General features: G+C 42.2%; 2 protein-coding genes across 2 annotated transcripts; one reads left to right on the top strand and one right to left on the bottom strand.

Annotated features, from left to right (window-relative positions):
• Positions 1-1,171: 1,171 nt before the first annotated feature.
• On the bottom strand, positions 1,172-15,908 carry cdk20 (cyclin dependent kinase 20). The gene is made up of 9 exons (XM_030733336.1): positions 15,232-15,908; positions 14,960-15,073; positions 13,578-13,766; positions 12,468-12,589; positions 12,298-12,360; positions 11,716-11,839; positions 10,580-10,735; positions 10,074-10,366; positions 1,172-1,448 (listed from the first exon to the last, which is right to left on the bottom strand). Exons 1-8 carry the CDS (start codon positions 15,304-15,306, stop codon positions 10,175-10,177), a joined length of 1,035 nt encoding a protein of 344 aa, XP_030589196.1. The 5' UTR covers positions 15,307-15,908; the 3' UTR covers positions 1,172-1,448; positions 10,074-10,174.
• A 350-nt stretch (positions 15,909-16,258) lies between these two features.
• On the top strand, positions 16,259-22,033 carry uxt (ubiquitously-expressed, prefoldin-like chaperone). The gene is made up of 6 exons (XM_030734072.1): positions 16,259-16,541; positions 19,145-19,226; positions 20,124-20,191; positions 20,303-20,410; positions 20,975-21,038; positions 21,614-22,033. Exons 1-6 carry the CDS (start codon positions 16,444-16,446, stop codon positions 21,674-21,676), a joined length of 483 nt encoding a protein of 160 aa, XP_030589932.1. The 5' UTR covers positions 16,259-16,443; the 3' UTR covers positions 21,677-22,033.
• Positions 22,034-26,566: the final 4,533 nt, after the last annotated feature.

Raw genomic sequence — 26,566 nt, 5'->3', positions numbered from 1 at the left:
AAGGCTACATAATGCTGACTGTAAAGTACCAGCTGAATATTATTGTACAGAATAATAACATTTAATACATTTTGTTTGGGCGTTTAAAACATAATTTTGTGATTTTGTGGTTAGACAAACTTATTACTGATTTATTACCAATTTTCACGGCTTTTAACAAGTGAAGTTTGGTCATTTTAAGCAAAAAATATGAAATGCCTTCCAATAGCCACTGCAAAACACAGTTAAGCCATAAAACGTGCTTTTGAAAAGAAATGCACATATTTTAGTTTAGAGAAAGTTTTTAGCCTGGAGAAATTCAGCTTAAAGATGTTAAAAGTGGACATTCACACAGTCAGGTGGATAACAAGCATCTGATCAGGAGCATAAAACTTTATGACTTGTTTGAACAGGAACTTGGCAGCACAGACAGACCAGCACGGATACAATCAATGACTCTGACCTTCGTACTGAAGCTTGTTTCAGATCTGGCGGACGTCACAGCAGAAGACCAATAAGCTAACGGTGAAGAGTTTGACATCATCGCTGCGTTTCTGAGAGAAGGGAAGAAAACTGCGAGGCAGAGCGCTCTCTCTGAGCAGAGGCTGAAGAGCTCTGAGGGTTTTAACTTCATCTGAATGCTGCTCTGAGGTGTGGTGGAGGAAGAGGAGGTGTTTGACTCCTCCTACAAATTCTGAGCTTTTTTTCAGTTTTTGAAGGATGAAATTTAATTTATTTCTGTTGCTGAAATTTTGAGTTTCCAGAGTTTACTCAGAAATTATCAATGACTGTGACTCTAAAATATGACATCACTCTGTCAGACCACTGGAGTCCAGGTCAGCCCACAACTGGCCTAAAAAACACATCATAAAGAAAAAACTGACCTATTCTGCTTGTCTTGTCTTTGTTCATATATGTGCTGTTCCAATGGGGGCTGCTCTTATTAAACATAGCCAAACACTGCCATCATTGCACATACAAATAATCCCTGTGATCCAAAAGTTTCGCCTTCAGCCTGCTCTGAACACTCAGTTTTTTCAACTCTTAGTTCTCTGTGACATCACTGACCGCAGATGTCCCTCATATGGTTATCCCAGTTGAGGAACCAAGCCAACAGATCCACACTTTATTAATGACTTTCAATAAAAGACTCATAACATGTTTCATGAACAGAACAGAAACAAACATCTTTATTGTTTAATTTAGTGTTTTTTAAATGTATTTATTTCATCATTTTGTCTAATGGAGACCCAGTGGGGTTAAACTTTCATTGTTTTAAGTCCAATAAATTTTGTTAGCAGGTGTAATTCATCGTGCTCGACTGCTTGAGTTCATTTTCTGCTGTGGAGACTGAGAAGACTTCCAGGCTCAGGAAAAACCTTCTTGTTATCGTTTTGTTGAAGCATCGTGATGGCATGAAAGTTCAGCTGCTTCTGTGTGAGCTGGAGTTCATGAAAAAATATGAATCCATTTGTAACACGTGTATAACACGTGTGTAACCCACAAGAGGTTACCTTCAAGTACCCTTGACAGTTGTGAAATATGGTAGAGTAAATTACTTCAATAACTAATACCAATACCACACACATAAAGGGATGTTGGCCTAATCAGAAGACTCTGGATTCGTGGGGGAGCCTAGGTGTGAGCAACAACAGAGGAGGATGCACAGTTTATAGAAAGAATAGAATTTACTGAATGAAATGTCATTAAACCAACACATATATATATATATATATACAATTAACAAACTGCGCGCTTTTCCCTTTTTAAACCAAAAGCAAAAACAACACAAGGAAAATAAACAATTAGAAATAAATAATCCAGTCTATAGTCTTTTTTCCTTTTTAGTCTTTTGTCACAGTGTCCATCAATTGTTCATGCAATGTCTCAGTTATAGTGACCAGTCGGGTCACTATCTACCGGTTTGTCCGATCCTTGGGCTGGGGCTCGCCATCCAGTTCTGGAAATGCAATCCAGTCTTCACAGTAGCACTATGGATCAAATAGTGCACCAACAAAAAACCTGACCGATGCTACACGAGGCTACACGGAGATTTCCAGTTTCCAACCCGGTCGCATCAGAAGTCTCCAAAGTTTGGCAAGCATGACATTACCATTCGGAACCTCCTCATTGGCAAAGCGATTATTTAGGATGTCTCTCTCTAACCAGTTTCCAAGTTTATTCGCTATTTTCCAAGTTTTTTCTTCAGGCTAACCGCAGAAGCAACAGTAGCATGGAGCTGTGTCTGTGTCTGACGCAATCCGAGCAGACTCCCTGCACCGCGCAGCGGGAGGGCGGGACAACCAACCTCATTGGCTGATGTGATATCAGACCATGCCAGCTATTGATTGGTCAAGCCATCACTAAAACTACTATTAAAGGTGTATGGCACAATTTGTAAAGATTTTTAACACTTTTTACATATATTTATAAACTTATTTAAGAACTTGGTTTTAAATATTAACATAACTTTTTAACCTCATTGTAGAATAAGCTATTAAATCAATATTCATTCATTCTCGCATGTGTTTTTAACACTGGGTTACACATTCCCCCCTTGGAACATGCAAGTCTCTTTGCATGGGGTGGGTTGCATTGAAATAACAGGAAAACTAGATTCCTTCCAAGTAGCTTCAAGGTCAGTCTCTGTCAAGGCACTGGTAAAAGCAAGGCTTAAACCATGAAATAGGGACTGAGCAATAGTTAAGAGTGGGTTTCCTAACTGGTTATACTGGAGCCTGTTTGGTTGATTTGACGGTCTTTCTGAGCGTCTCACAGGATTTGTAGTGTCATGACTTGGGTGCATTGGAGTATCCTCTGATACCTGTTTGTTACATCCCTTTTCACTGGGTACATTAGTTTCACTCTCACGATCATTGTCCTGGACTACAGGTTCTGTATCTGCTACTGTTTCAAGCTCCTCTTCAGTAGGGACTACTGGGTCACTGCCAGGAGTGTCATCACAATCAGGTAGATTCTTGCATTCTGATACACTTTCACATCCAGGTGTATTGTCACTTCCAGGTGAGTTTTCACATCCAGATACATCGTCACATTCAGGTAAGTTGTCACATCCAGGTACATTGTCATTTTCAGGTAAGTTTTCACATACAGGTACATTGTCGCTTTCAGGCAAGTTGTCACATCCAGGTACATTGTCGCTTTCAGGTAAGTTCTCAGGGTATATCTGTCGTGGGAACTCATAGACTTGCATAAATTTGATTGGCTCTGGGACAGGTTGTTCTCTAAGCCAGTAGACATCCTCATTTCCAGGTTCAGAAAGATCACATTCTTCAGTTTGCTCAGGGGACTGTCGTGTTTTAGGTTTGCAGACGCGTTTTGGTGGAGTGGGATTCTCTTCTGTGGGAGCAAGGAACCCGCAAGGTAAGAGAAGGTCACGATGGACTGTGCGCACTGGCCCATTTTTGGTTTCAGGCTTGATGGTGTAGACTGGTAGATCACCAGCTTGTTTGACCACAACATAAATGTCTGTCTCCCACCTATCGGCTAGTTTATGCTTGCCCCTAAGGCGAACAGCTCGCACCAAAACTCGGTCCCCTGGTTCTAGTTTGGAAGGTTTTACACGCATGTCAAATCTGGCTTTATTCCTGTCTGCCATTTTGTTAGCATTCTCCGTTGCTAGTTTGTAGCTTTCTTGAAGGGTTGTTTTCAGCTTCTCCACATATTGCGAGTGGGACTTAAAACTTTTGGTTCGGAAAGGTAGGTTGAACGCGAGGTCAACGGGTAACCTTGGTCGGCGACCAAACATCAATTCATAAGGTGCAAATCCGGTTGTGTCATTCTTCGTACAATTGTACGCATGGACCAATGGCTTTACAAAGTTGCGCCACTGCGTTTTGTCTTTCTGTTCCAAAGTCCCAAGCATACTTAACAATGTGCGGTTAAAGCGTTCTACAGGATTTCCCCTGGGGTGATAAGGGGTTGTTCGAATCTTGTGAATGCCCATGATCTTACAAAGTTCCCTTATTATGTGTGACTCAAAATCTGGCCCTTGGTCACTATGTAAACGTTCAGGGATGCCATAATGAACTATGAAGTGATCCCAAAGGCATTTTGCCACGGTCTGGGCTTTTTGGTTAGGAGTAGGAATGGCTATTGCGTACTTGGTAAAATGATCTGTTAGCACAAGCACATCCTTGGTGTTGCTTTGATCAGGCTCAATGGATAAGAAATCCATACAAACCAGTTCGAGTGGTCTGGCGGACTTTATGTTCACAAGCTCTGCAGCTTTTTCTGGAGGGGTCTTTCTCCGTACACAGCGGTTGCATGTTTTGATCCTGTTCTCAATGTCAGCTGCCATACGAGGCCAATAAAACCTTGTTCGGGCAAGATCAAGGGTACGCTCAATGCCTAAATGGCCCATATCATTATGGAGACTGTGGAAAACTGTCTCACGGAGCCCTTCAGGTAAGACAAGCTGATAAGTGACATTGCCGCCATCTTGGCGTCTTCGGTACAGTACTTGGTTGTGCAGTTCAAGACGATTAAGTTCTCGGAGCAACAGGTTTATATCAGGGAGTTCGGTTCTGACTGTAGGTGGAACCTTTTCTCCAGTCTCCAATTGGACAATGACCTCGCGCAAGCAGGGGTCAGCTCTTTGCTCTTGTTTAAGTTGCCCAGCTGACAGATGAGGTACAACTGGAAGACCACCACAGTTATCTTCATTGACAAAGTCATCTGGTAATGCAGTTACAGAGATAGCTAATGAGTGCACTAGAGGGGTAGGTTCATCGGAGAAACTACAACACAAAGGTCTCTCACAGATGGCCGACACCACCTCTGGACTTAAACTGGTCTCTTGCTGTGCCAAATGAGTTTGGGTGAACTGCTGTATTCTGTCAAACTCTTTTTGTGACACAGCATCGTTTAACAACTCACCATGCGGTTGCCTCGAAAGGCCGTCTGCATCAGAGTTGAGTTTGCCTGCTCTATATTGGAGCTTAAAGTCAAAAGTAGACAGGGAAGCTAACCAACGGTAGCTCATTGCATCAAGCTTAGCCTTTGTCAGAACATAAGTGAGGGGGTTACTGTCAGTGATGACAGTAAACTGGTTTCCATAAAGATAATCTGCAAACTTTTCTGTTACAGCCCACTTTAGGGCCAAAAACTCCAATTTGTGGGCGGGGTAACGAGCTTCACTTCTGGACAACCCCCTGCTCGCATAAGCAATGACCCTCGTTTGGCCGTCCTGTTCCTGATAAAGGGCAGCGCCAAGACCTGTAGTGCTGGCATCTGTGTGGAGTGAGTACGGCAGCTTAGGGTCAGCAAAAGCCAAGATAGGAGCAGAAGTGAGCTTCTCAATGATGCCTTTGAAAGCTAGGTCACAAGAAGGAGTCCACCGTTCACCAAAGGGTTTTTTAGGGTCATAGTACTCCCTAGGCTTAACTTTGGTTTTCGTGCTCTTACGCAACGGTGGGTATCCTGATGTTAGGTCAGTGAGGGGCTTAACAAGGCTTGAATAGTCCTTGATAAAGCGCCTATAGTACCCTGAAAAGCCTAAGAATGAACGGAGTTGCTTAAGGTCTTTGGGCACAGGCCAGGTACTCAGAGCCCTCACTTTCTCAGGGTCGGTCTCTACCCCTTTCTGGGATACTATGTGTCCAAGGTATCGCACAGAAGTTTGAAAGAACTTGCACTTCTCGGGGGAGAGTTTAAGCCCGTACTCCTTGAGGCGGTTAAGAACCTTCATCAAGCGAGTCTCATGCTCCTCTGGTGTCTTAGAGAAGACTATAATGTCATCAAGAAACACCAGCACTTCTTTCAAATTCATATCACCCATGCATCGCTCCATAAGGCGCTGGAAGGTGCTTGGAGCATTTGTAATGCCCTGTGGCATTCGATTGAACTCCCAAAAACCACTAGGACATAAAAATGCGGTTTTTGGTTTGTCAGCTTCCTCTACTTCGATCTGGTAGTAGCCAGATTTTAAATCAAGGACTGAAAACCACTTGGATCCAGTCAAAGTAGAGAATGTTTCCTCCAAGTTTGGGAGTGCATAAGCGTCCTTTACAGTCTGCAGGTTGAGCTTTCTGTAATCAATACAGAGGCGGACTTCGCCGTTCTTCTTCCGCACCACGACAATGGGCGAAGAGAAGGGTGAAGTGGATTCTCGAATCACACCTGCTTGTTGCAGCTCTTGCAAGTGTTTACGAACAGCTTCCAGGTCATTGGGGTGTATGGGTCGTGCTTTGTGTTTGAATGGAGTTTCGTCTATCAGTTTAATAGTGTGCTTGACTTGATCAGTTCGACCGAAATCGAGATCATTTTGTGCGAAAACGTCTGGCATGTTATTGAGTTTTTGCAATATGCGCTCTCTCCACTCAGCGCTGATAGGGGAAGACTCAAAGTTACAGGCCAAGTTGTTTTTGTGACTGACCTCAGACTGGGGAGGCTTCACTGAATGTTCGTGAGAGAGGACTCTCTGGAATGCATGGATCTCTCCAATCACACACTTTTGAGGGATTGTCACGTCGTGTTCAGATTCGTTGGTGAGAACAACTGGTATCAGGTAAGGTGCTCGCTCAGGTAAGCTGATGAGACTTGGTTTTACTAAGACGCCACTAGGCAAGGTTGAAAAGGATGGGTGCTCTAGCAGCACTGACTTCTCAGTGGTATTGGTTGACATAGTTACTGAGCCTTCTAGGACAACTGTTTGGCCTGCTGGGACCAGCTGAGGGCCTCTGTTGTACAGGGTTGCTAGGCCAAGGCTACTGTCTTGGGTCTGTTTGTGTCTTAACTCCAGGACTTTTAGCACTGCCTTATAACCATTTGAAGTGGGGGGCTGCAGTCCGGGACATGCTTCACTATACAACTCATAAAGCACATCTAAGGTGTTGGTCCCAATTAACACTGAGGACTGGGAAGTAGCTCGAATATCTGGTACAACGAGGGCAAGTGTTGACACATCAGCTTCAATGCCAAGGAACTCTTTTGGAAAGGTGACGTTCATCTCAATGTAACCTAAGTAAGGTACTGACTGGCCATTTGCTCCTTCGACTTCGAGCAAGTCAAAAAGTGGTTTGATCTCATGACTGGACAAATGTTGTTCATAATATGACTGAGGGACCGTAGTCACCTGGGAGCCAGAATCTAGTAAACTGTTAACAGTATTACCATTAATCTTCACTTGGGCTGTGCATCTACTGCCGATTAAGCCTTGAGGCAGTTTGAATCTGTCAGTTTTAGTATGCGACTTTATAGTGGCACGTTGTTTTTTTGGCACATTTGGTTTGGTTTCAAAGGGACGTTTCGACTCTGTGTCAGCCTCTGTTTGTCCCACAACAGAGGCAGACTTCAGTTTAAAGAGGGGGAGCCGCTATGCTGACTGTCCCATATTTGTCTTTTCACTTTTAGCTCTCTTCTTTTAGCTCCCACCAAGGCAGGGTTTGGCTCAGAGTCACAGTTGGCAACAATATGTCCATCCTCCCCACAGCGAAAGCAATACCAGGGCTTGGGCCTTGTACTAGAGCGGCTGTGGGAAGGGGAGTTGGGTTCAGGTTTTGCATCGTCAGGTTTTGTTGTTTGGATTTTCTTAGGTACTGTCAGTTTCTTTTGTTTCACAACTGCTGCTAATTGGCTTTTTAAATCAGCAACGTGTTTCTTTAGATCATTTAGGGTACTTGAAACTGTTTCAGAAGAGTTAATTTTTGTTTCAGTGGCCGTTTGTTCATGGGAGACTGCTTTTTGTTTTGCAGCACTAAAGTGTTTTCTCATTCTTGCGTTTTTAACTTCTTGTCTGTTCTCTGCAGTACGGAGAAGGAGTAACAGTTCTGCAAATGTGGGCAGATTTTTATCCTTTAAGTCTAACTGCAGTTCAGTCAGCAGGTTATCATCCCAACAGCCTCTCTGGAACTGCTTTAGGAGTTGTCGGTCTGTTTCTTTGGGGTCTACACCACCCCTGCGCACTGCAAGACTCAGCGCCACCTGCAGGCGATGTAAGTAAGCAGATGGTTTCTCCCCAGGATCCTGCAGGGTGCTCATGAATCGCACTAGCAGTTCCTCACCATCCTCAACGGTGCCAAACGCTGACTCAAGCAGCCTAAGATAGTCAGCATGTGATGCGTCCGGCCCAAGAGGCCGAACAACATCTAAAGCTGGAGCAAGAAGGCTCTCAAGAATTTTTCGAGTTTTTTCCAAGTTGGAAAGCGATGAATCTCCCATCATCAAATCAACATGGGAACGCCATGTCTCATAATCAACTTCAGTGTATGGTCTAGGATTCTTTCCAGAGAAAGCTCTCAACCTAAGGGTGGAATGATTATTAGGTGTCTTAGGTGTTTTAACAACATGTTCAACCACGATTCTCTGCACCTCAGGTGAGATTAGATCAGTTTGACTTAACATGTGAGGCGTCTGGTTGGGTTTCAAGGCACTTGGATCAGGGCTCTGAAAGAGCTTAGGTGAGTGGGGGGTGTCAATGTGGTGTGTAGGGAAACCAGCACTTAGTGTGGGTTCTGTGTCACTATTTGGACATGGGTTTGCGGCTGCCTCAACAGACCCCATGGACTCTTCAAATTTTGACATCACCTCCCGTAACACCTCTTCAAAATCCTTCCCACTTAGTTTGGCTAAACCCTTTAGTTCAGCGAGGTAAGTGTCGGTAACACTGCCCCCTACAGTTGTTGTGTAAACATCTGTTAAGGCACGGATACAATATTTGACATCCGGATCATCAGCTGATGGGTAGAGGTAAGGCAACGCAGGTGCTAACTGTTGAACAGCTAAACCAGAGGTAAATTCCACAATCTGATTCTGGTAAAACTCTGATGAGCTATCCTCAACGGGTAGTGTCCTATTTATCGAACCACATTGCCGTAAGTATTCAAAAACCTCATTGTCTTTTTCTGATCCTTTTACACCACTAATAATGACTGCATTTGGTATCTTAATACCTAACTTTGAGATGAAATCCATTGCAGCAATGCGTTTACAAGTTTGTTTCAATCGTTATTCCACTGTTGTTACACAACTCTAGGCTCCTGGCTGGCTCGCCACTTATTTGTAACACGTGTATAACACGTGTGTAACCCACAAGAGGTTACCTTCAAGTACCCTTGACAGTTGTGAAATATGGTAGAGTAAATTACTTCAATAACTAATACCAATACCACACACATAAAGGGATGTTGGCCTAATCAGAAGACTCTGGATTCGTGGGGGAGCCTAGGTGTGAGCAACAACAGAGGAGGATGCACAGTTTATAGAAAGAATAGAATTTACTGAATGAAATGTCATTAAACCAACACATATATATATATATATACAATTAACAAACTGCGCGCTTTTCCCTTTTTAAACCAAAAGCAAAAACAACACAAGGAAAATAAACAATTAGAAATAAATAATCCAGTCTATAGTCTTTTTTCCTTTTTAGTCTTTTGTCACAGTGTCCATCAATTGTTCATGCAATGTCTCAGTTATAGTGACCAGTCGGGTCACTATCTACCGGTTTGTCCGATCCTTGGGCTGGGGCTCGCCATCCAGTTCTGGAAATGCAATCCAGTCTTCACAGTAGCACTATGGATCAAATAGTGCACCAACAAAAAACCTGACCGATGCTACACGAGGCTACACGGAGATTTCCAGTTTCCAACCCGGTCGCATCAGAAGTCTCCAAAGTTTGGCAAGCATGACATTACCATTCGGAACCTCCTCATTGGCAAAGCGATTATTTAGGATGTCTCTCTCTAACCAGTTTCCAAGTTTATTCGCTATTTTCCAAGTTTTTTCTTCAGGCTAACCGCAGAAGCAACAGTAGCATGGAGCTGTGTCTGTGTCTGACGCAATCCGAGCAGACTCCCTGCACCGCGCAGCGGGAGGGCGGGACAACCAACCTCATTGGCTGATGTGATATCAGACCATGCCAGCTATTGATTGGTCAAGCCATCACTAAAACTACTATTAAAGGTGTATGGCACAATTTGTAAAGATTTTTAACACTTTTTACATATATTTATAAACTTATTTAAGAACTTGGTTTTAAATATTAACATAACTTTTTAACCTCATTGTAGAATAAGCTATTAAATCAATATTCATTCATTCTCGCATGTGTTTTTAACACTGGGTTACACAGTCTGTAGGAGAGGATTTCATGAACCAGATAATGAATAAATACATCAAACAAGATCAACTGGTATAAGAGCAGCTGAGACAGTGAAGACCACCGGTCAGTTCAAAGGCAGGCAGCGTATCCCTGTAACAGTGCAGGGTCAACTACGCTGTTCTGCAGGGGTAGGTCCACTGAGAAGTCAGTGGGTGGAGCCTGCAAGCGCTGGCGAGGGGGCCGGCCTGCCCTCTCGGGGATGGGCAGCTCCGAGTGGTGAGCAGGAAGTGGAGAGGAGAAGAAGTATGGATGGAGGAGAGCCTGCAGGGAGGAGAAGACAGGTAGACCACCGATCAATAATCGGTTTATCAACCTTTACCTGAGTGATAATGGACGTTTTTGCAATATCAGACCACAGTGAGCAGAAAAGATATAATGTTGTCTTCCAAGACTTTATTGTTAATGACAAGAGGAGTGAACCTCCAAATGAACCCTGAGGACCTTTAAACCTGGAGTCCAGTTCCTGTTTCTTACCTGTCGGGCTGAGCAGCGCTGTTTGGATGGATACACCAGGAACTTATAGAGCAGGTCGATGGCCTGAGGGGACGTGTCAGGGACGATTTCCTCCAATGGGATTGCTGGATTCTCCTTAAAGGTAATTTTGTTGTAATCTGGCAACTCCACTATTTCCTGGAGACACAGAGAATAGAGATTTTTTTTTTTTTACCAAGTTTCACAGCCATAAAAGCAAAAATTACACATAAAACTTCAGACTGAAAGTTGTTATTTTACCTCAGCAGTCCCATAAAACTCCACACATGTCGCCACACATCAGACAGTTGTTAGTTTACATAATAAATTACATATTTTCTTTGGTCAGTCTGGAGTGCAACAAGGATCACTTTTAGGTCCCACTTAATTTCTCTGCATATTCATCATTATTTACTGCTGGTCCACTTCATTTCATTTTCATTTTAAACTAAACATTTTAAATAAAGCTAATTGGGGTCCAACCAATATTTCAGGCAGACGATGCAGGTCTGTCATATATAATTATGGACTGATGTTGTTTATGCTCTGAAAAACTATTTTAAAAACAACATATTGCAGCCTTTTTGGTAAATTTACATTTAACAAACATAATATGGACATATATACATATAGGACATATAGGTGTGAATGAGAGCATGAATGTGCGTGTGAAAGGTTGTTTGTCTCTGTGTTGGCCCTGCAACAGGCTGGCGACCTGTTCAGGGTGTACCCCGCCTCTCGCCCTATGACAGCTGGGATAGGCTCCAGCCCCCCCCCGCGACCCTGAACAGGATGAGCGGAAGCGAATAGATGGATGGATGGACATGTCTCCTTGTAAAGATGAAAGCGAACACTCATATAAAGAAGTGTATAACATCCAATCACAACTACAGATGAATATACTGAAATAATGAAATTAAGATTTGTTTTCCAATTTATTTAAATTTTCAAAATATCTATTTTATGTGTGAGATGATATTTTAATATAAAGAGAATGAAAAAATAAAAAATAAAAGCAACTCTATGCAGAAAAAGATCCATTGTATCATTATCATTATAACATCCTCTGAAGTGATACACCACCGTGTGTGTGTGTGTGTGTGTGTGTGTGTGTGTGTGTGTGTGTGTGTGTGTCTTACAGGCCAGCTGTCCTGAGTCGGTGTTCCCAACACTCTGAGGACACAGCAGAGCTGCTCGATGTCGTTCTCTCCAGGAAACAGAGGAGACGAGTTCAACAGCTCCCCAAAAATACAGCCGACCGCCCTGAAACACACACACGCACACACATACACACACACACACACACACACACACACACACACACACACACACACACACACACACACGCTGAACGATAACTCATCAGTCGGTGCAGCTGTGACCGCAGAGTGCTGCTTCCCCCTGCTGTTTAGCTCAAAGCACTGCATCAATTTACTACTGAGCAGAAATTGTGCACATTATCAGAGTTTATGGTACTGGAGCTTACACGCTTACTCTATGTTACATGGTCCCACTAAAGAATGCTATAATAAAATGTACTGAAAAAGAATACAAGCATGCAGATCAGAAATAAAAGCATCTACATTTATTGTATTACACCTAAACAGCAGTGGATTTACTGTAGATATAATGCAGTGAAACTATAATGGTCTTTAAGTGAGCAACACTACAGATAACAGTGAGGGCACTACTTTTAGCAGTGTTGTCAGGACTGTACTAACCACAGGTCCACTCCCTCATCGTACTTTCGGGCTCCGTACAGCAACTCAGGAGCTCGGTACCACCTAAACACACACACAGTTTAAGAGGAATGCATGCATGAATGCACAGAAGTGTGTTACTGAGCTACAGCTGGTTGCTAAATAAAGTATTTCTTATTTATCTCATCTACCTGGTGGCCACCTGGTGGCTGTACAGCCTCTCTCCGTGCTCGCTGAACAGCCGGGCCAGACCGAAGTCTGCAATCTTCAGGTGGCCTGAAGAGCTGATGAGGAGGTTTGCTGGTTTCAGGTCCTACAAATACACACACGTCACTTTGTGACTGTTTGATTCATTTTCCTAAATCAACTTCTTATCTTATCAGACTGCGGGAACTCTTCACTCATCATTTCCCTCCAGTAACACTGTGAGAAATCTTGGAGTCATTTTTGACCAGGATATGTCCTTCAATGCACATATTAAACAAATATGTAGGACCGCTTTTTTGCATTTACGCAATATTTCTAAAATTAGAAACATCCTTTCTCAGAGTGATGCTGAAAAGCTAATTGATGCATTTATTACTTCTAGGGTGGACTATTGTAATTCATTATTATCAGGCTGTCCTAAAGGCTCCCTGAAAAGCCTTCAGCTGATCCAAAATGCTGCAGCTAGAGTACTGACAGGGACTAGAAAGAGAGAGCAGATTTCTCCCATATTGGCTTCTCTTCATTGGCTCCCTGTTAAATCTAGAATAGAATTTAAAATCCTTCTTCTCACATACAAGGTCTTGAATAATCAGGCCCCATCTTATCTCAAAGACCTCATAGTACCATATCACCCCAACAGAGCACTTCACTCTCAGACTGCTGGCTTACTTGTGGTTCCTAGGATACTTAAGAGTAGAATGGGAGGCAGAGCCTTCAGCTTTCAGGCGCCTCTTCTGTGGAACCAGCTTCCAGCTTGGATTCAGGAGACAGACACCCTCTCTATTTTTAAGATTAGGCTTAAAACTTTCCTTTTTGATAAAGCTTATAGTTAGGGCTGGATCAGGTGACTGTTGTTGTGATTTGGCGCTATATAAATACGTTTGAATTTAAATTTAATGAAGTGACAGTATTTAAATATCTCTGTATTTTTACGTATTGACTGCTACAATAAAGCAGCTTGAAATCTTCAGAAATTATAAATTTTTTTCTCCAAAATGTCATCACTTTTTATTTCTCTATGTTGTGGCTCCCAGGATTCAGTGAGAAAATATTCTGATGATACATTAATGATAATAACTGTTAGCTGCGCTCACCCGGTGCATGATGTTGTTATGATGCAGGAAGGCCACGCCCTTCAGCAGCATCATCATGTAACTTTTCACCTGCGCATGGGTCAGAGGGCGCTGGGAGTTCCTGATAACCTCCGAGAGGTCAGACAGCATGAAGTCGAACACCAGGACGAAGCCCGTGCCGTGAGGAAAGACGTCCTTCAGCTTCACCACCTGAGGAGGAAGTCACAGAAAGAAGTCCTGCATCACTTCAGACCGCACAAACTCTGCAGCTTCTTATAATTTAACACTCTCCACTGATTGGTTAATCAATTTAGGACCCTGAGCCAGAGCTGATCTCAGACAGAGTCACTGCTTCCCCTAAAAATCTTCAAGCATTTGCGCCTCCAGTCTGTGGCTGCTTTCAGTGAACCTGTGAGCTGTCTGATTTCTGTTATTCACGTGTCTGTCAATTAATTACCTCAGGAGCCTAAACAAAGCGACAATTACAAAAATCAAGTGAAAGTGAAAACTTACCTCTTCAGATTGCCTTTTGTCCGTGTCATTGCTTTATTTTTTATTTACTTTCTTCATTACTTTTAGGCTGTAATCTTATTTTTTGTTTTAGCTGCTGCAGTCTTTTTTCATTTTACTTTTTTCAGGATTGTATTATTTATTTTATTAACTGATTAGATTTTACTGTTTATCATATTTTTAATTCTATTTTATTATGTTTTTATGATGTTTTGTCTTTTTAGGCTTTATTCACCTTTATTTAAAATTTTATCTTGATGATTTTTTGTCATGGTCCTGGAGTTTTGTGGTGTTTTTGAGTTTTAGTTTCTTTTTATTCCAGTGCGGGTTTTTTATTGCTGGGTTTATTGAGTTTATTGTTTGAATTTTGACTTTACTGTTGTTCTTGATTCTTTTTTTTTTCAGCTTTTGTGATATTACTGTGCTTAGGTCTTGGTTTTATTATTATTACTCCAGTTTCCACAGCGTTTCCCTCTCCGTGTCCCTTCTGTCTCATCAATGTGCTCGTACCCTCTGTTACCATGCTGCTGCGAGCCTTGCCTCTAGTGTTAACTGTCTTCCATTGATTTCCTGTTTTACTTTGAAGGCCAGACTTCTTTCATATCTTGTGTTAGTTTTACTTCCTCCTTTCCTTTCTTTTAAAATGAAATAAATGAATTACCACTAACTTAATAATGATCCTTATTTCTAAAAAATATTTCCAGACTCATGCTGGCATTCAGTGATAAGAGCTTGATTGGTTATTTAAGTGTTTATAGGATACAAAGACAGACCAGCTGTCAGAGGAGATCCCACTTCATTAACCACATCAAAGAAAAACATGCAGTGTTGAAGAATAAAAATAACCATTCTCTGTAAAAAAAACCTCTGCATGGCAGCACTCTGACACTCACATGCTGGTTGTCCTCGATCTCCTGCAGTGCTTTAATCTCCCTCAGTGCCTGGTTTGGGATACCGTCCTCTAGCCTCCTCAGAGCCACTTTCTTCAGAGCCACCGTCTCCCCTGTCTAACACACAGGGACGTTTCCATGTCATATATGCCGATCAGGTTTATTTCAACATCAACTATTGGTAGGTATGATGAGGATTCAGACTGAGGAATGCTGAATCTTAAGATTAGATGCAAACACAAAAGCACAGGTTAGTGTTGCAGGGATGGAGTCACCTCAGTGTGTTTGGCCTTGAAAACGATACCATGAGCGCCTTCTCCGATGCGACCCAGAATAGTGTACTGCTCCATGTTTTCATGAGCTCTATTCAGTTAAGCTGGATTTATTTTGGCCCCAGATCTCTCACAGATATTTGTCTTCTTATTCAAAAAGTGTGTGTTTTCAAGTAAACTATTAATGACGTACAAAACAGCTCCCAGGTGCAGAAAACCAGGGAGACGACTGCAAACTGCGAACTTCGTTCAACAATTGAGTCGTTAACGATCCTGCGTTCATTGGCTCAATAAAATATATATTTATTCAAAAATCCTTTAAACCCAATAAGAGTTTAAACGGTTACATTGAATTCGGCGTGAATTACATACGCAGAAACAAACTGTTGTAAAGAAAAGGCCTCTCAGAAAACACATTTTCACCTCCGGAATCGAGGCAGCTAGCTGTTAGCTAACGTTGCCTTGGTAACCTTGTAGCTAAGCTAGCCTAGCTGAAACTTTAACATCTGTTAGTTTGTTTTATACTGCTGTTGTCAACGTGACGCGCATATCCGTTAAGTAAAAACAAGAGAAAATACGATTTGTAACACGCATTTTCACACAAGACGCTTTACTAAATGTTTTATGTTAAGCGAACTAACTGCAGAGCGCCCCATGGTCCGCCATGTTTGTTTACAGAGACGTCATTAAGGCGAGTCCCACCGTATTTATTTTCGTTGTTTTGTTATTTTTTTTACATTAAATATATTTCATACAATTAATGATAAAAAGAAACATTTTTTGATTTATAAAATAAGTCCTTGGAACATGGATAAATTTTTACTTGATGTGTCTCAAGGTGATGCTCCAAATGTCGTGGTACACCTGTACAATGACAAATAAAGACATACTATTCTATTCTTAAAAATAAAGCAAGGTGTAACTCAGTCACAGAAAAAAGTTTTCTCAAGAGTTTAATTCACAAGCCTTTGTCCTTCTGCCTTTCGGCGCTTTTATTGTGAAATCCGGAAGTACGAGGTGATAGTTCCTCCTCATCCGGTGCGGAGCGGCGTGTTTACGTCCTGTTTTAAGGATGCTAACCGGACAGTTTGGAGTGCAGAAACATCAAAGTTTGTGACGGAGAGATTGCGCTGTTGGCAGTTGGAGTTGATCTGCGGCTCAACTTGGAGTTTTTCTGTAGTTTGTTGTTTCCTTTTAAGACAAAACAGTGAAGAAATGTCTGCTCCCGACAGTGCTAATGCTAAAGCTAACGTGGACCAGAAGGTCCAGCAATATGAAACATTCATCAGCGAAGTCCTGAAGAGAGACTTACAGTAAGGAGACACTTCAGCTGCAGTCTGAACACACTTTTTAATGTCCTAACAGAGATCAGGGAACTGTAGTCAGTTACAAACCTTTAAAAACGAAACTAGAATAAATGTAATCTGTAGATAAACTGCAGTTCAGCCCTGCAGGAGTTCCTCTGCTGCAGGACACTAATGTTCCCTGACTTTAAACCTGGCCAAATAGTGTAAAATATTCGTTTTGATAAGTGTGTATCAACGCAGATGTCATCCACGCAGCCATTTAACAGTAGTAGTACAGTCATGAATAAGGAGGCGACATGAAGGAGAAGTGAATAAAAAAGTCATTTAAAGCTTTATTAAGAGCCTAATAAATTTTAGTTCAGCAGCTCATTTTATAACAGTATTGGTTTAATTTTAGTTTTATTTCTTCTCTCCCTCTGTGTGCTTTAATTACCTCCAGACTGATTAATATGATATGCCTGCACTCACCGGCCACTTTGTTAGGTACACCTGTTAAGGTTCTAATAAGTCAGTCACATAGCAGCAGCTCAGTGCAGTTAGGCTTGTATACATGGTCAAGACAGTCTGTGTGTCTTGGTAGCCGATCCATTGCGTAAAATGTGTTGTTAGTACGGTGGCATTTTTATACATGTCACTATTGATTGGCTGATGTTCAAACTAGAAACCACAGCAGAACAGTGATCACCTTTTTCAGACCTGACACAGGCCAAACTCAGATATGAGAAGGTAAATACAGGAGGAAGTTCTCGTGTTCTTTACTTGCTCACACACTATATTGCCAAAAGTAATCGCTCGTCAGCCTTCACATGCAGTGATATCCCATTCTTAATCCATAGGGTTTAATATGATGTTGGCCCACCATTTGCAGCTGTAACAGCTTCAACTCTTCTGGGAAGGCTTTCCACAAGGTGTAGGAGTGTGTTTATGGGAATTTCTGACCATTCTTCCAGAGGTGCATTTGTGAGGTCAGACACTGATGTTGGATGAGAGAAGGCCTGGCTCACATTCTCTGCTCTATTTCATCCCAAAGGTGTTCTGTCAGGTTGAGGTCAGGACTCTGTGCAGGCCAGTCAAGTTCTTCCACACCAAATTCACTCATCCGTGTCTTTATGGAGCTGCTTTGTCCACTACCGTGCAGTCATGTTGGAACAGGAAGGGGCCATCCCCAAACTGTTTCCACAACGTTGGGAGGATGAAATTTTCCAAAATGTCTTGGTATGCTGAAGCATTAAGAGTTCCTTTCCAAGCACAACTCTTGAAAAACAACCTCACACCATAACCCCCCCTCCACCAAACCTTACACTTGGCACAATGCAGTCAGACAAGTACCGTTCTCCTGGCAACCGCCAAACTCAGAATCACATATTGGATTGCCAGTTGGAGAAGTGTGATTCATCACTCCAGAGAACACCTCTCCACTGCTCTAGAATCCAGTGGCAGCATGCTTTACACCACTGCATCTGATGCTTTGCATTGCGCTTGGTGATGTAAGGCTTGGATGCAGCTGCTCGGCCATGGAAACCCATTCCATGAAGCTCTCTATGCACTGTTGTTGAGCTGATCTGAAGGCCACATGAAGTTTGGAGGTCTGTAGTGATTGACTACCACTTCATGGCTGAGTTGTTGTCATTCCCAATCTCTTCCACCTTGTTATACCACTAATTGTTGACTCCGGATTATTGGGTATCGAGGAAGTTTCATGACTGGAATTCACTGAGCTCCTGAGAGCGACCCATTCTTTCACAAATCTTTAGAGAAGCAGTCTGCTTGCCTAGGTGCCCGGTTTATACACCTGTGACCATGGAACTGATTGGAACACCTAAATTCAATGATTTGGATGGGTGAGTGAATACTTTTGGCAGTATAGTGTGTGTCTGAGAGAGACTTTGCAGTTTCACAGCAGAGCAACAACTGGGGCAACAAACCAGACAGAACTGGTGCGCGCCAACCACACTAAGAGGAAACGCCTTAAACACCGTTCCTGTTCACAAACTGCAGCCAGTGTGGCAGAGCAGAGCACGGGAGCTGATAACTGAGCATGAGCAGACCGTCAAGTGTGCTGCGTTGCTGCATCCCAGAGTGCTAAGCACATCCAAGTACATGAGCTGTTTAGCTCCATCCTGTGTAGTTGGGTTACTTGCACATGCACTCACCCGATTGGTTGTGTTTAATATGAACATCAGCAATTTTGATAGGGTGTAAGATAATCATCATTCATCTCAAATTTGGAAAAAAATTACTGCGTTGCAGCAGCCGAAACAGGAAACCCAGCTTAGATCAATAAAATAAATATATCACAGAACAAAATGCAGAAAGATGAAAAAAAAATACACTAAAGGAGGAGCTCAGTTAAATTGAAAAGATAGAATAAGGAGCTTTAATGTATGATGGATGTTTAAGAAAACCAGGTCTGTTCTAACAGGTGTTTATGTGGTTCTTTGGGTCGGCATCTGAGTGTCCACAGCACAGACTGAAGAGCTCAGGTGTCTAGAATGCTGTTGGTGCTTTGAATCAGATTTTCTTGGCGTGTTGAGGCTGTGTGAATTATTCTGGTGCATCTGAAGGCGTTAATGTTCTCTGTAAATCAAATGACGGCTGGTGTTTGGCAGGAAGGTGGTGGAGCAGAGGGATCAGGTTTATGAGAAGATCTCTCAGTACCTGCAGCTGAAGAACACCATACAGAGTCTACAGGTAAACACACGCATTAAATCATGTTTTTTTTGTAGCTTTTACACATCAAACATCATGATCATTGAAGACCTGTTCAGGTGGTTGTGCTGGCGTCATTCAGTGTTAATGTTAAAAGACTGAGCTCTGCCAATAAAGACGCATCTCTCTGTAGCTTCTCTGTATGAGCTGTTTCTGTAGTTCAGCACACTCTTCTGTGAGGAAATGATCACCTTATATCAGCTCCATCAATGCAGCAGAGTCTCACTGCAGATGTTTATCCAGCAGATCAATACGTGCAGCTCGTTAGGGCGAGAGCTGTGAATCCAAATCTCCAGCGTCTGGATCAGAGTCTGAAAAGCTGAAAAACATTAATTTTATCCACATTTTTAGATTTTTAAATATATTTTTTCATTAGCTTTGTTTCTTATTTAGAGAAAAGACAGTTTATCTATTTTTCTGATATTTTAAAAATATTTGTCATTTTCATTGATATATCTATCCATCCATCCACGCATCCATTTTCTTCCGCTTATCTGGGGCTGGGTCGGGGGCAGCAGCCTAAGCAGAGAAGCCCAGACCTCCCTCTCCCCAGCACCTCTTCCAGCTCATCCAGGGGGACCGTGAGGCGTTCCCAGGCCAGCCGAGAGATATAATCTCTCCAGCGTGTCCTGGGTCTGCCCCGGGACCTCCTCCTGGTAGGACATGCCCTAGAACACCTCACCCAAGAGGCGCCTGGGAGGCATCCTAGTCAGATGCCTGAGCCACCTCAACTGGCTCCTTTCGATGTGGAAGAGCAGCGGCTCTACTCTGAGCCCCTCCCGAATGGCTGCACTCCTTAGTCTGCCTCTAAGGGACTGTGCTGACTGTACGAAGGTCGCCTGTCATTCGTGTGTTAAACGCTGCTGTGTGTTCCTGCAGGAGGCGGGCTCTCAGCAGCTGAAGACGGATGTAGATCTCGGCTGTAACTTCTACGTTCAGGCTGAAGTGTGAGTTGCTGACACATCCAAATTCACCATCGTCACCAGCAGCTTTTCTTTCTTCAAACAAGCAAAGAAGCTTTAACTTATTTCTCTTTTCTTTTTCTTCTTCTCCATCAGTGAGGATCCATCCAGGATCTTTGTGGCGGTCGGTTACGGTTTCTTTGTGGAGATGACTCACGACGAGGCTCTGAGGTTCATCGACAAGAAGACGAGTCAGCTCACAGCGTGAGTTCAGCATCACAGTAACAGTAATACACAAAGTAACACTAGTAACACCAATAATACACAAAGCACAAAAGAAATGAAAATGTTTCAGCTGTTTTTAAAATAAATGTCAGTATTTTTTCCTTTTTATGAATTTATGTAAAAGATATGTTACAAACACTTTTATTGGAAATGTCCTGATTTGCTTCTAAACATTTCTAAAAAAAAAAAATTCTGAAAAATAATATTTATTTTATTTTTACATCAAGCATTTCACAAGTATTTTTTACATTTAAATTTTCCAGGTTTTCTTTTCTGAAAAAGTGCTACCATTAAAACATTAATATTTTTTATATTATTAATATTTTTAGACAATTTTATTTTTATTTTAGTTTAAAATTAGTTTGTTATTATTCTTATTGAAAGTATTGCAATATTTAGTATTTATATTTTTTTAGACATTTATTTTTGGAGTGAAGCGTGAGACACGTCCTGACAGCTTCACTCGTGTTAGCTCTTTGCTAGCTCTGTCCAGTTTCCTGAATGGGAGACGCTAACAATGCTAACACTGAATTTGTGTTACAGCTTCACGGAGCAGCTCACAAAAGACTCCGCCAAAATAAAAGCCAACATCCGCATGGTGCTGGAGGTCAGTTTCTTCTCTACAGTTACTGTGGAAGGGTAGATTATAGGACAGGTTTCATATAGTTATAGTTTGCATCAGCAGCACGGGTTTTCCTCTGACTTATACATAATTACTAAATAATTTGTCACTCACAAAATCAAACTTCCAGTCAGTTTGATTTTGAACATAGAACTGGAAACAAAAAGGTTTACCCACTTGATGAAATTCAACAAGATTAGATTTGAATATATAGTTAATTGGTGATTCTAAATTGCCCATAGGTGTGAGTGTGAATGGTTGTCTGTCTCTGTGTGTTAGCCCTGTGACAGAATGGCAACCTGTACAGGGTGTACCCTGCCTCTCGCCCTATGACAGCTGGAATAGGCTCCAGGCCCCCCCGCGACCCTGAACAGGATAAGCGGAAGAGAATAAATAGATTTGAATATATTTAGATGTATTTACTGGAGGCAGAAGAGTTTTTAAAAATTCTCATCAGTTATGGATAATGATTAAATGTTAGCTGGAGCGCTTTCCTGAGACTCTCAGCAGCTGAATAATCTGATTGGCTGCTTTCTTCTTCTTCATGTTTCCCTCTTCAGGGTTTGAGGGAGCTGCAGGGACTGACTGACCTGCCAGAGAGCAGAAGAAGAGACGTTTTCTAGACTTTTTTCGAGCTGCCGGACAGCTGCAGAGGACGCTTTAGTGAAAGCTGGCTGCTGATGTCAGAGGCTATTAATGCCTGCATCCCAAGGGGGCGCCGCAGAGCTAAAGAGGAGGGATAGTGCCCGAGCCTTATCAGAGTCAAATCTCTGTCAGACCTGAACTCACAGTCATCAAACATTCAACGTGACTTTGATTTCTTGTGAATCTCATCTGTTGAAAACCAGAGAAAGTTCGGAGCCCGCCTGAGAATATTCCTGTTTTATTTTGTGTTGGATTTGTTTTTCTTTTCTTCATCACAGTGAAAGTTTCCTGTAAAAGACCAGGATTACCAGAGGTAGTTTGAGTCAATGTGAATAAATTCAGGTTCAAAACAACCTGATTTACAGCTTCAAAATAATGTGACAGGAGGTGATGTTTTATGTCACTGTTTGAAATTTTTAAATAAACTGTTTTGTCAAAAAATATCCAGATTCTGGGGATCTTTCCTCTTTGTTTTGTGGGTTCTTGGTGAAATTTTTAATCTTTTACTAAATCTTTACTGAGTATTTCCCTTTTTTTTCATGACTAGATGTATTATAATTTTTTTTTTTTTAGATAATTACAAATATGAGTTTATTTTAAGTATTGCTGATAACACCTACTAATGCTTCTGGACACATCGTCAGTGATCTTCAGGTCTTTCAATATTGCACAACTTCCTCGAGGTAAGCCAGCTGAGGCTGACCAGACTGGGGGTTGTCTCCAAATTAATGGATAGCTACTCTGCTCCCCATGGTTCTCCTCTTTCGAGCCAAAGCCATTTGAAGCTTTCTCAGTGGTATTACAGATGGCTATTCTCGACCTCCTCTTCAAGCCCCAACAAGCTGACGGCTTTAGACATGAAACCCATGTTCTTGGGGACACCTTGCTCTCCATTCATTTTGTTGACAGTCATTGACCAGTCCCTGAGCTTCCTTTCAAAGGCCTCTTCAAAGTGCTCTTCCTAAGGCTGGCTGGGCAGAATGTCCAGTGTGAGACACTGGATCCAATGAGACTCACACCGTTGTTCAGCTTTCCACTGCTCGACCCAAGTCCACCTTCCTCTAAACCATGTTCCCCCATGTTGTCCATGCCCCCCCATGTTGTCCATGCCCCCGCTGTCCCATTGATTTAATACGGTAGTTGCACTGGGATAACAACAGTTCCTTAAGCTGTTTGTCCTTGTTTTGATAGACCTGTAGCTTCGATCAGAGGGCAGCAGGTCAAACTGCATCTTTACTGATTATAAGGCTCTTGAGTGGTATCTTTTGAAGTCTCTTCCAGGGAGGGAAGAGCACAGCCAATGATCTTTTGAGCTGTGTTTATTATTACTATCTGGTTACTCTTTTTTATCTGCTGCAGAGTATCCAGCTGTTTCACAGTACACCGGGATGCTTTCAGAAGGCCACCAACAGTTTCTCATCCAGACAGTTCTTATTCATGGACCTCAGGAAGTGAAGGCATTGCTGAGAACTTCTTTGTGTTGGCCGACCATCTTCCGAGGACCCTGTCTACATATTCTCCACTGCAGATCTGGGGGAGCGGGGCGTGCTGGTGCTCTTCCTGTCCAGATGAAATGCAACTTTTTGATGTTCGGAAAGTTCAGATTCTTCCACTAAACCTCCTCAGTATGCAGTCAAGTTCTCCAGAGTCCTGCTAATGACTTCTATATTTGACTCAGGTGTGTTGAATCAGAGACACATCTAAAATCTGCAGGACGCCGGCCCTTGAGGCCTGGATTTGAGGATCCCTGCACTAAACAAGTAATTGAATTATCTTAGAAAGGCTTCAGCGGAAAACGGGGATGTTTTTCCAGAAGAGAGGAAAAAAACTTTCATTTCGGAGATGAAATGTTATCACAGAACAGAAACATCCTGCTCTGAATGGGAGGAAATCTCCGCAGCAGGTCATGTGGGAGCCTCTGTCCACATACTTTCGGACGTCCTGCAGTGACACGCGATTGTGCGTCAAACTGACACACAAACAGACCCTCGGCATATGTAGCGATTACTGAAACAAAATGAAGTGTCGCCTGGTCATCGGCTCAGCTGCTCTTTGGAGATGCTGGACTATAAAGAACCTGTTGCCATGGAAACTGGATGCTGAATAGAGGCAGTGGCGTAAAGAAGCAGAAGGAAAGAAAGAGAAAGATGTGACGACGCTGGCTGAATGACCGACTGCAGTCAGACAGGAGGAGGTCGTTTCAGCCAAAGTCTTTGGAAGAATAACTAGAGTTATAGTAAAATTAAAGCATTTAATTTTACATTATTTGAATCTAAAATTTCTGTTTTAGATTCAAATAATGTTAATTTTTTCCACAGTGACCTGGCCAAGATTTGACTTCTCATACCAGCCATTTTAGTAATATTGTGTATAATTTACAGAAATACAGTTTTTAGCTTCACAAAGGTAAAGTTACATGTGTGGAGTCAAAGACACGAGCACTAAATGGACCTCATCACAGCACTCAAAGTTTTTGCTCGTGGTGTTTTGTGGATTTATCTAAATGTTCCTCACAATGAAAAGACGACTCTGCGGTGCACTGCTGGGTTTTGGCTTAAGTGAACTAGACCACTGGGAGGATCCGCTCCTAAAAATCTGCCATATGCTATTAAAATCAGTCTTTACACTCCAGTAAACTGCCGATACTGAGAGGAAGCCGGAGGCAGACTGTAGGAGGACACTGCAGGGGGCTCACTCTCACTTATTTGGACTTTTTTAAGCTTTTCCAAATCAGCATTTAATTTCTAAGTGGCCAGGATACTTCTGTAAATATAATATCATCCCCCCACGAAAACTTATGAACAGAGACCCCACCACAGTTTTAGGCAATCATTTTCCAAGGGAACCATGGCTTTACTTTACAATATCCTGCAGAACATAAAGGCTTCATCTTCAGAGTCATTCCGGGTAGACTGGCAAGAAGAACTGAGATCCCTGATGAAGTGTGGGGAAAATATTCTTGGTACTGGTATAAATGCTTGGGACACTGGTACAATTTAAAATCATCCATAGAGCACACATCTCTCCAACAAGATTACATAAATTATTCAAAGCCGCCTCTGTGTGTGTGAAACGTTCAACAGAGCAAGAAACCGTATCTCATCAGTCTGTTCAGTGTAGGAGATTACAGACTTCACAGGGTTCATGCTCTTCACCGAGCTCCCAGCATCATTCGGGCTGGTTGATTTGAGCGGCGTGAAGGACAGTCATCAGGACGAGGCCTCATCGACACTGTTAGCAAGAAAAATTCTGCTACAGTTCTGGAAGTCTGAGACACCTCCAACTCTCAACAGGCAGCTGAAGGAACAAGGGAATGTGCTACACCGAGAGCATCATGGGAAGGTGTGTTGTGGAGATTAAGACCCAAAAACAGACACGAAGAGGAAGACTGGTGAAGAAAAACGAGCCTTTTATTGAGGGCTGAAGGCAGGAGTACATAGACCGTGAAAGTACTACAGGGAACTGAAAGCTATAAACTTACTGAAACCTAAAGCTGGGAAACACACTGGAGTTAGGGAACACCGGGAAGGTGACCATAAACTGGACCATGAGTGGAAACTGGAATCTCATATAGTAATTAAATAAACTAGTCCAACCCCCCCGAACCCTGGGTCCAGTGACCCAGTACCACGACATCTGAAAATCTGGTTATTAATCACTAGTCTGACTGAAGAGCTGAATCTTTACTGGTTTTATAGATTAACGATGTCACACTGTACATATGAACACAATAATGTAATTTAGTCTGCATGTGAGCTTCCACCAATGTTCTGTTTTTTTATATTTGTATTTTCTATAATATTTTCTAATAAACAGATGCTTAAAGAATAAAAAGCTCAACAGATGAAGAGACATTACCTTATATAACTGATATTTGACCATACAAAGCCAAACACTACTCCTGCACAAATAAATCATCTCAAATCATGTTTGTTCTCCTGAACTGAAAAATATTTTTGGACAGTTTGATCAGCCCTGTTACAAAATCCATAAAACCACATGGCTCTTTATGTAATGAAGCTACTGAAGTAGCTAATTATTGATTTATAGGCTGATATCCATAGTGCATACAGTAAGAAATTAAAAGTGAGCAAAAGCTTATACACAAGACTTTGTAGTTTAATATTTCCTCGTTTTACAGAAAAATTAGAAACAACTTTGAAACATTTCTTTGAATATTATCAGTGTTGTTTTTGTGATCAATCACAGCACCTCCAAATGTTTCAGTTTGCATCATTAGTTCAATATTCCCTTCAGCTTCTCTTTGACTTTATCCTTTACAGCAGCAATAGTTTTACAGCTTTTCTCCATTCACACCTTCGGGTGATTTCAAATCACCAGTTAGCCCCACTAACTGCATGTTTTTGGACTGTGGGAGGAAGCCAGAGTACCCAGAGAGAACCCACACTGTCACGAGGGGAACATGCAAACCTCACACTGATGTTTCCCATGAATATACATCAGGGTCACCAAATCCTGATTTCACTTGCTGCATCACATGGCTGGACTTGGGCTTCAAAGTAAATTATTACAGAACGAGCTGTTTACAAATGAACGTTCAGTTTAAATGATTTTGTCACAACCTGGCTCGTAAGGCAATGACAAAAAGACGGACACACTGTTCAGCAATTTAAGAAAAAGGCTTACAAAGCAAACGTAAACAACGTAAATGTGAAACCAAAGAGGTGTGCAAACCAGGAAGCTCAGCGGTGCAGGGTGTGGACGTGTGTGTAAGTGCGGGAAACAACAAAGAAACTAAAGAGAAACTAATTCAGCACACGGCATGGTGGCAGAGAGGTAGGTGAACGTGAGAGACGGAGCGCCAGTCTGGGAACGAAGGGCCCAGGTGTTCCCAGGTGGCACTGACG

Source organism: Archocentrus centrarchus, chromosome 7 (assembly GCF_007364275.1).
Source record: "Archocentrus centrarchus isolate MPI-CPG fArcCen1 chromosome 7, fArcCen1, whole genome shotgun sequence".
In the NCBI taxonomy this organism is placed as follows: Eukaryota; Metazoa; Chordata; class Actinopteri; order Cichliformes; family Cichlidae; genus Archocentrus; species Archocentrus centrarchus.
This window is presented reverse-complemented; position numbering and strand designations above follow the sequence as displayed.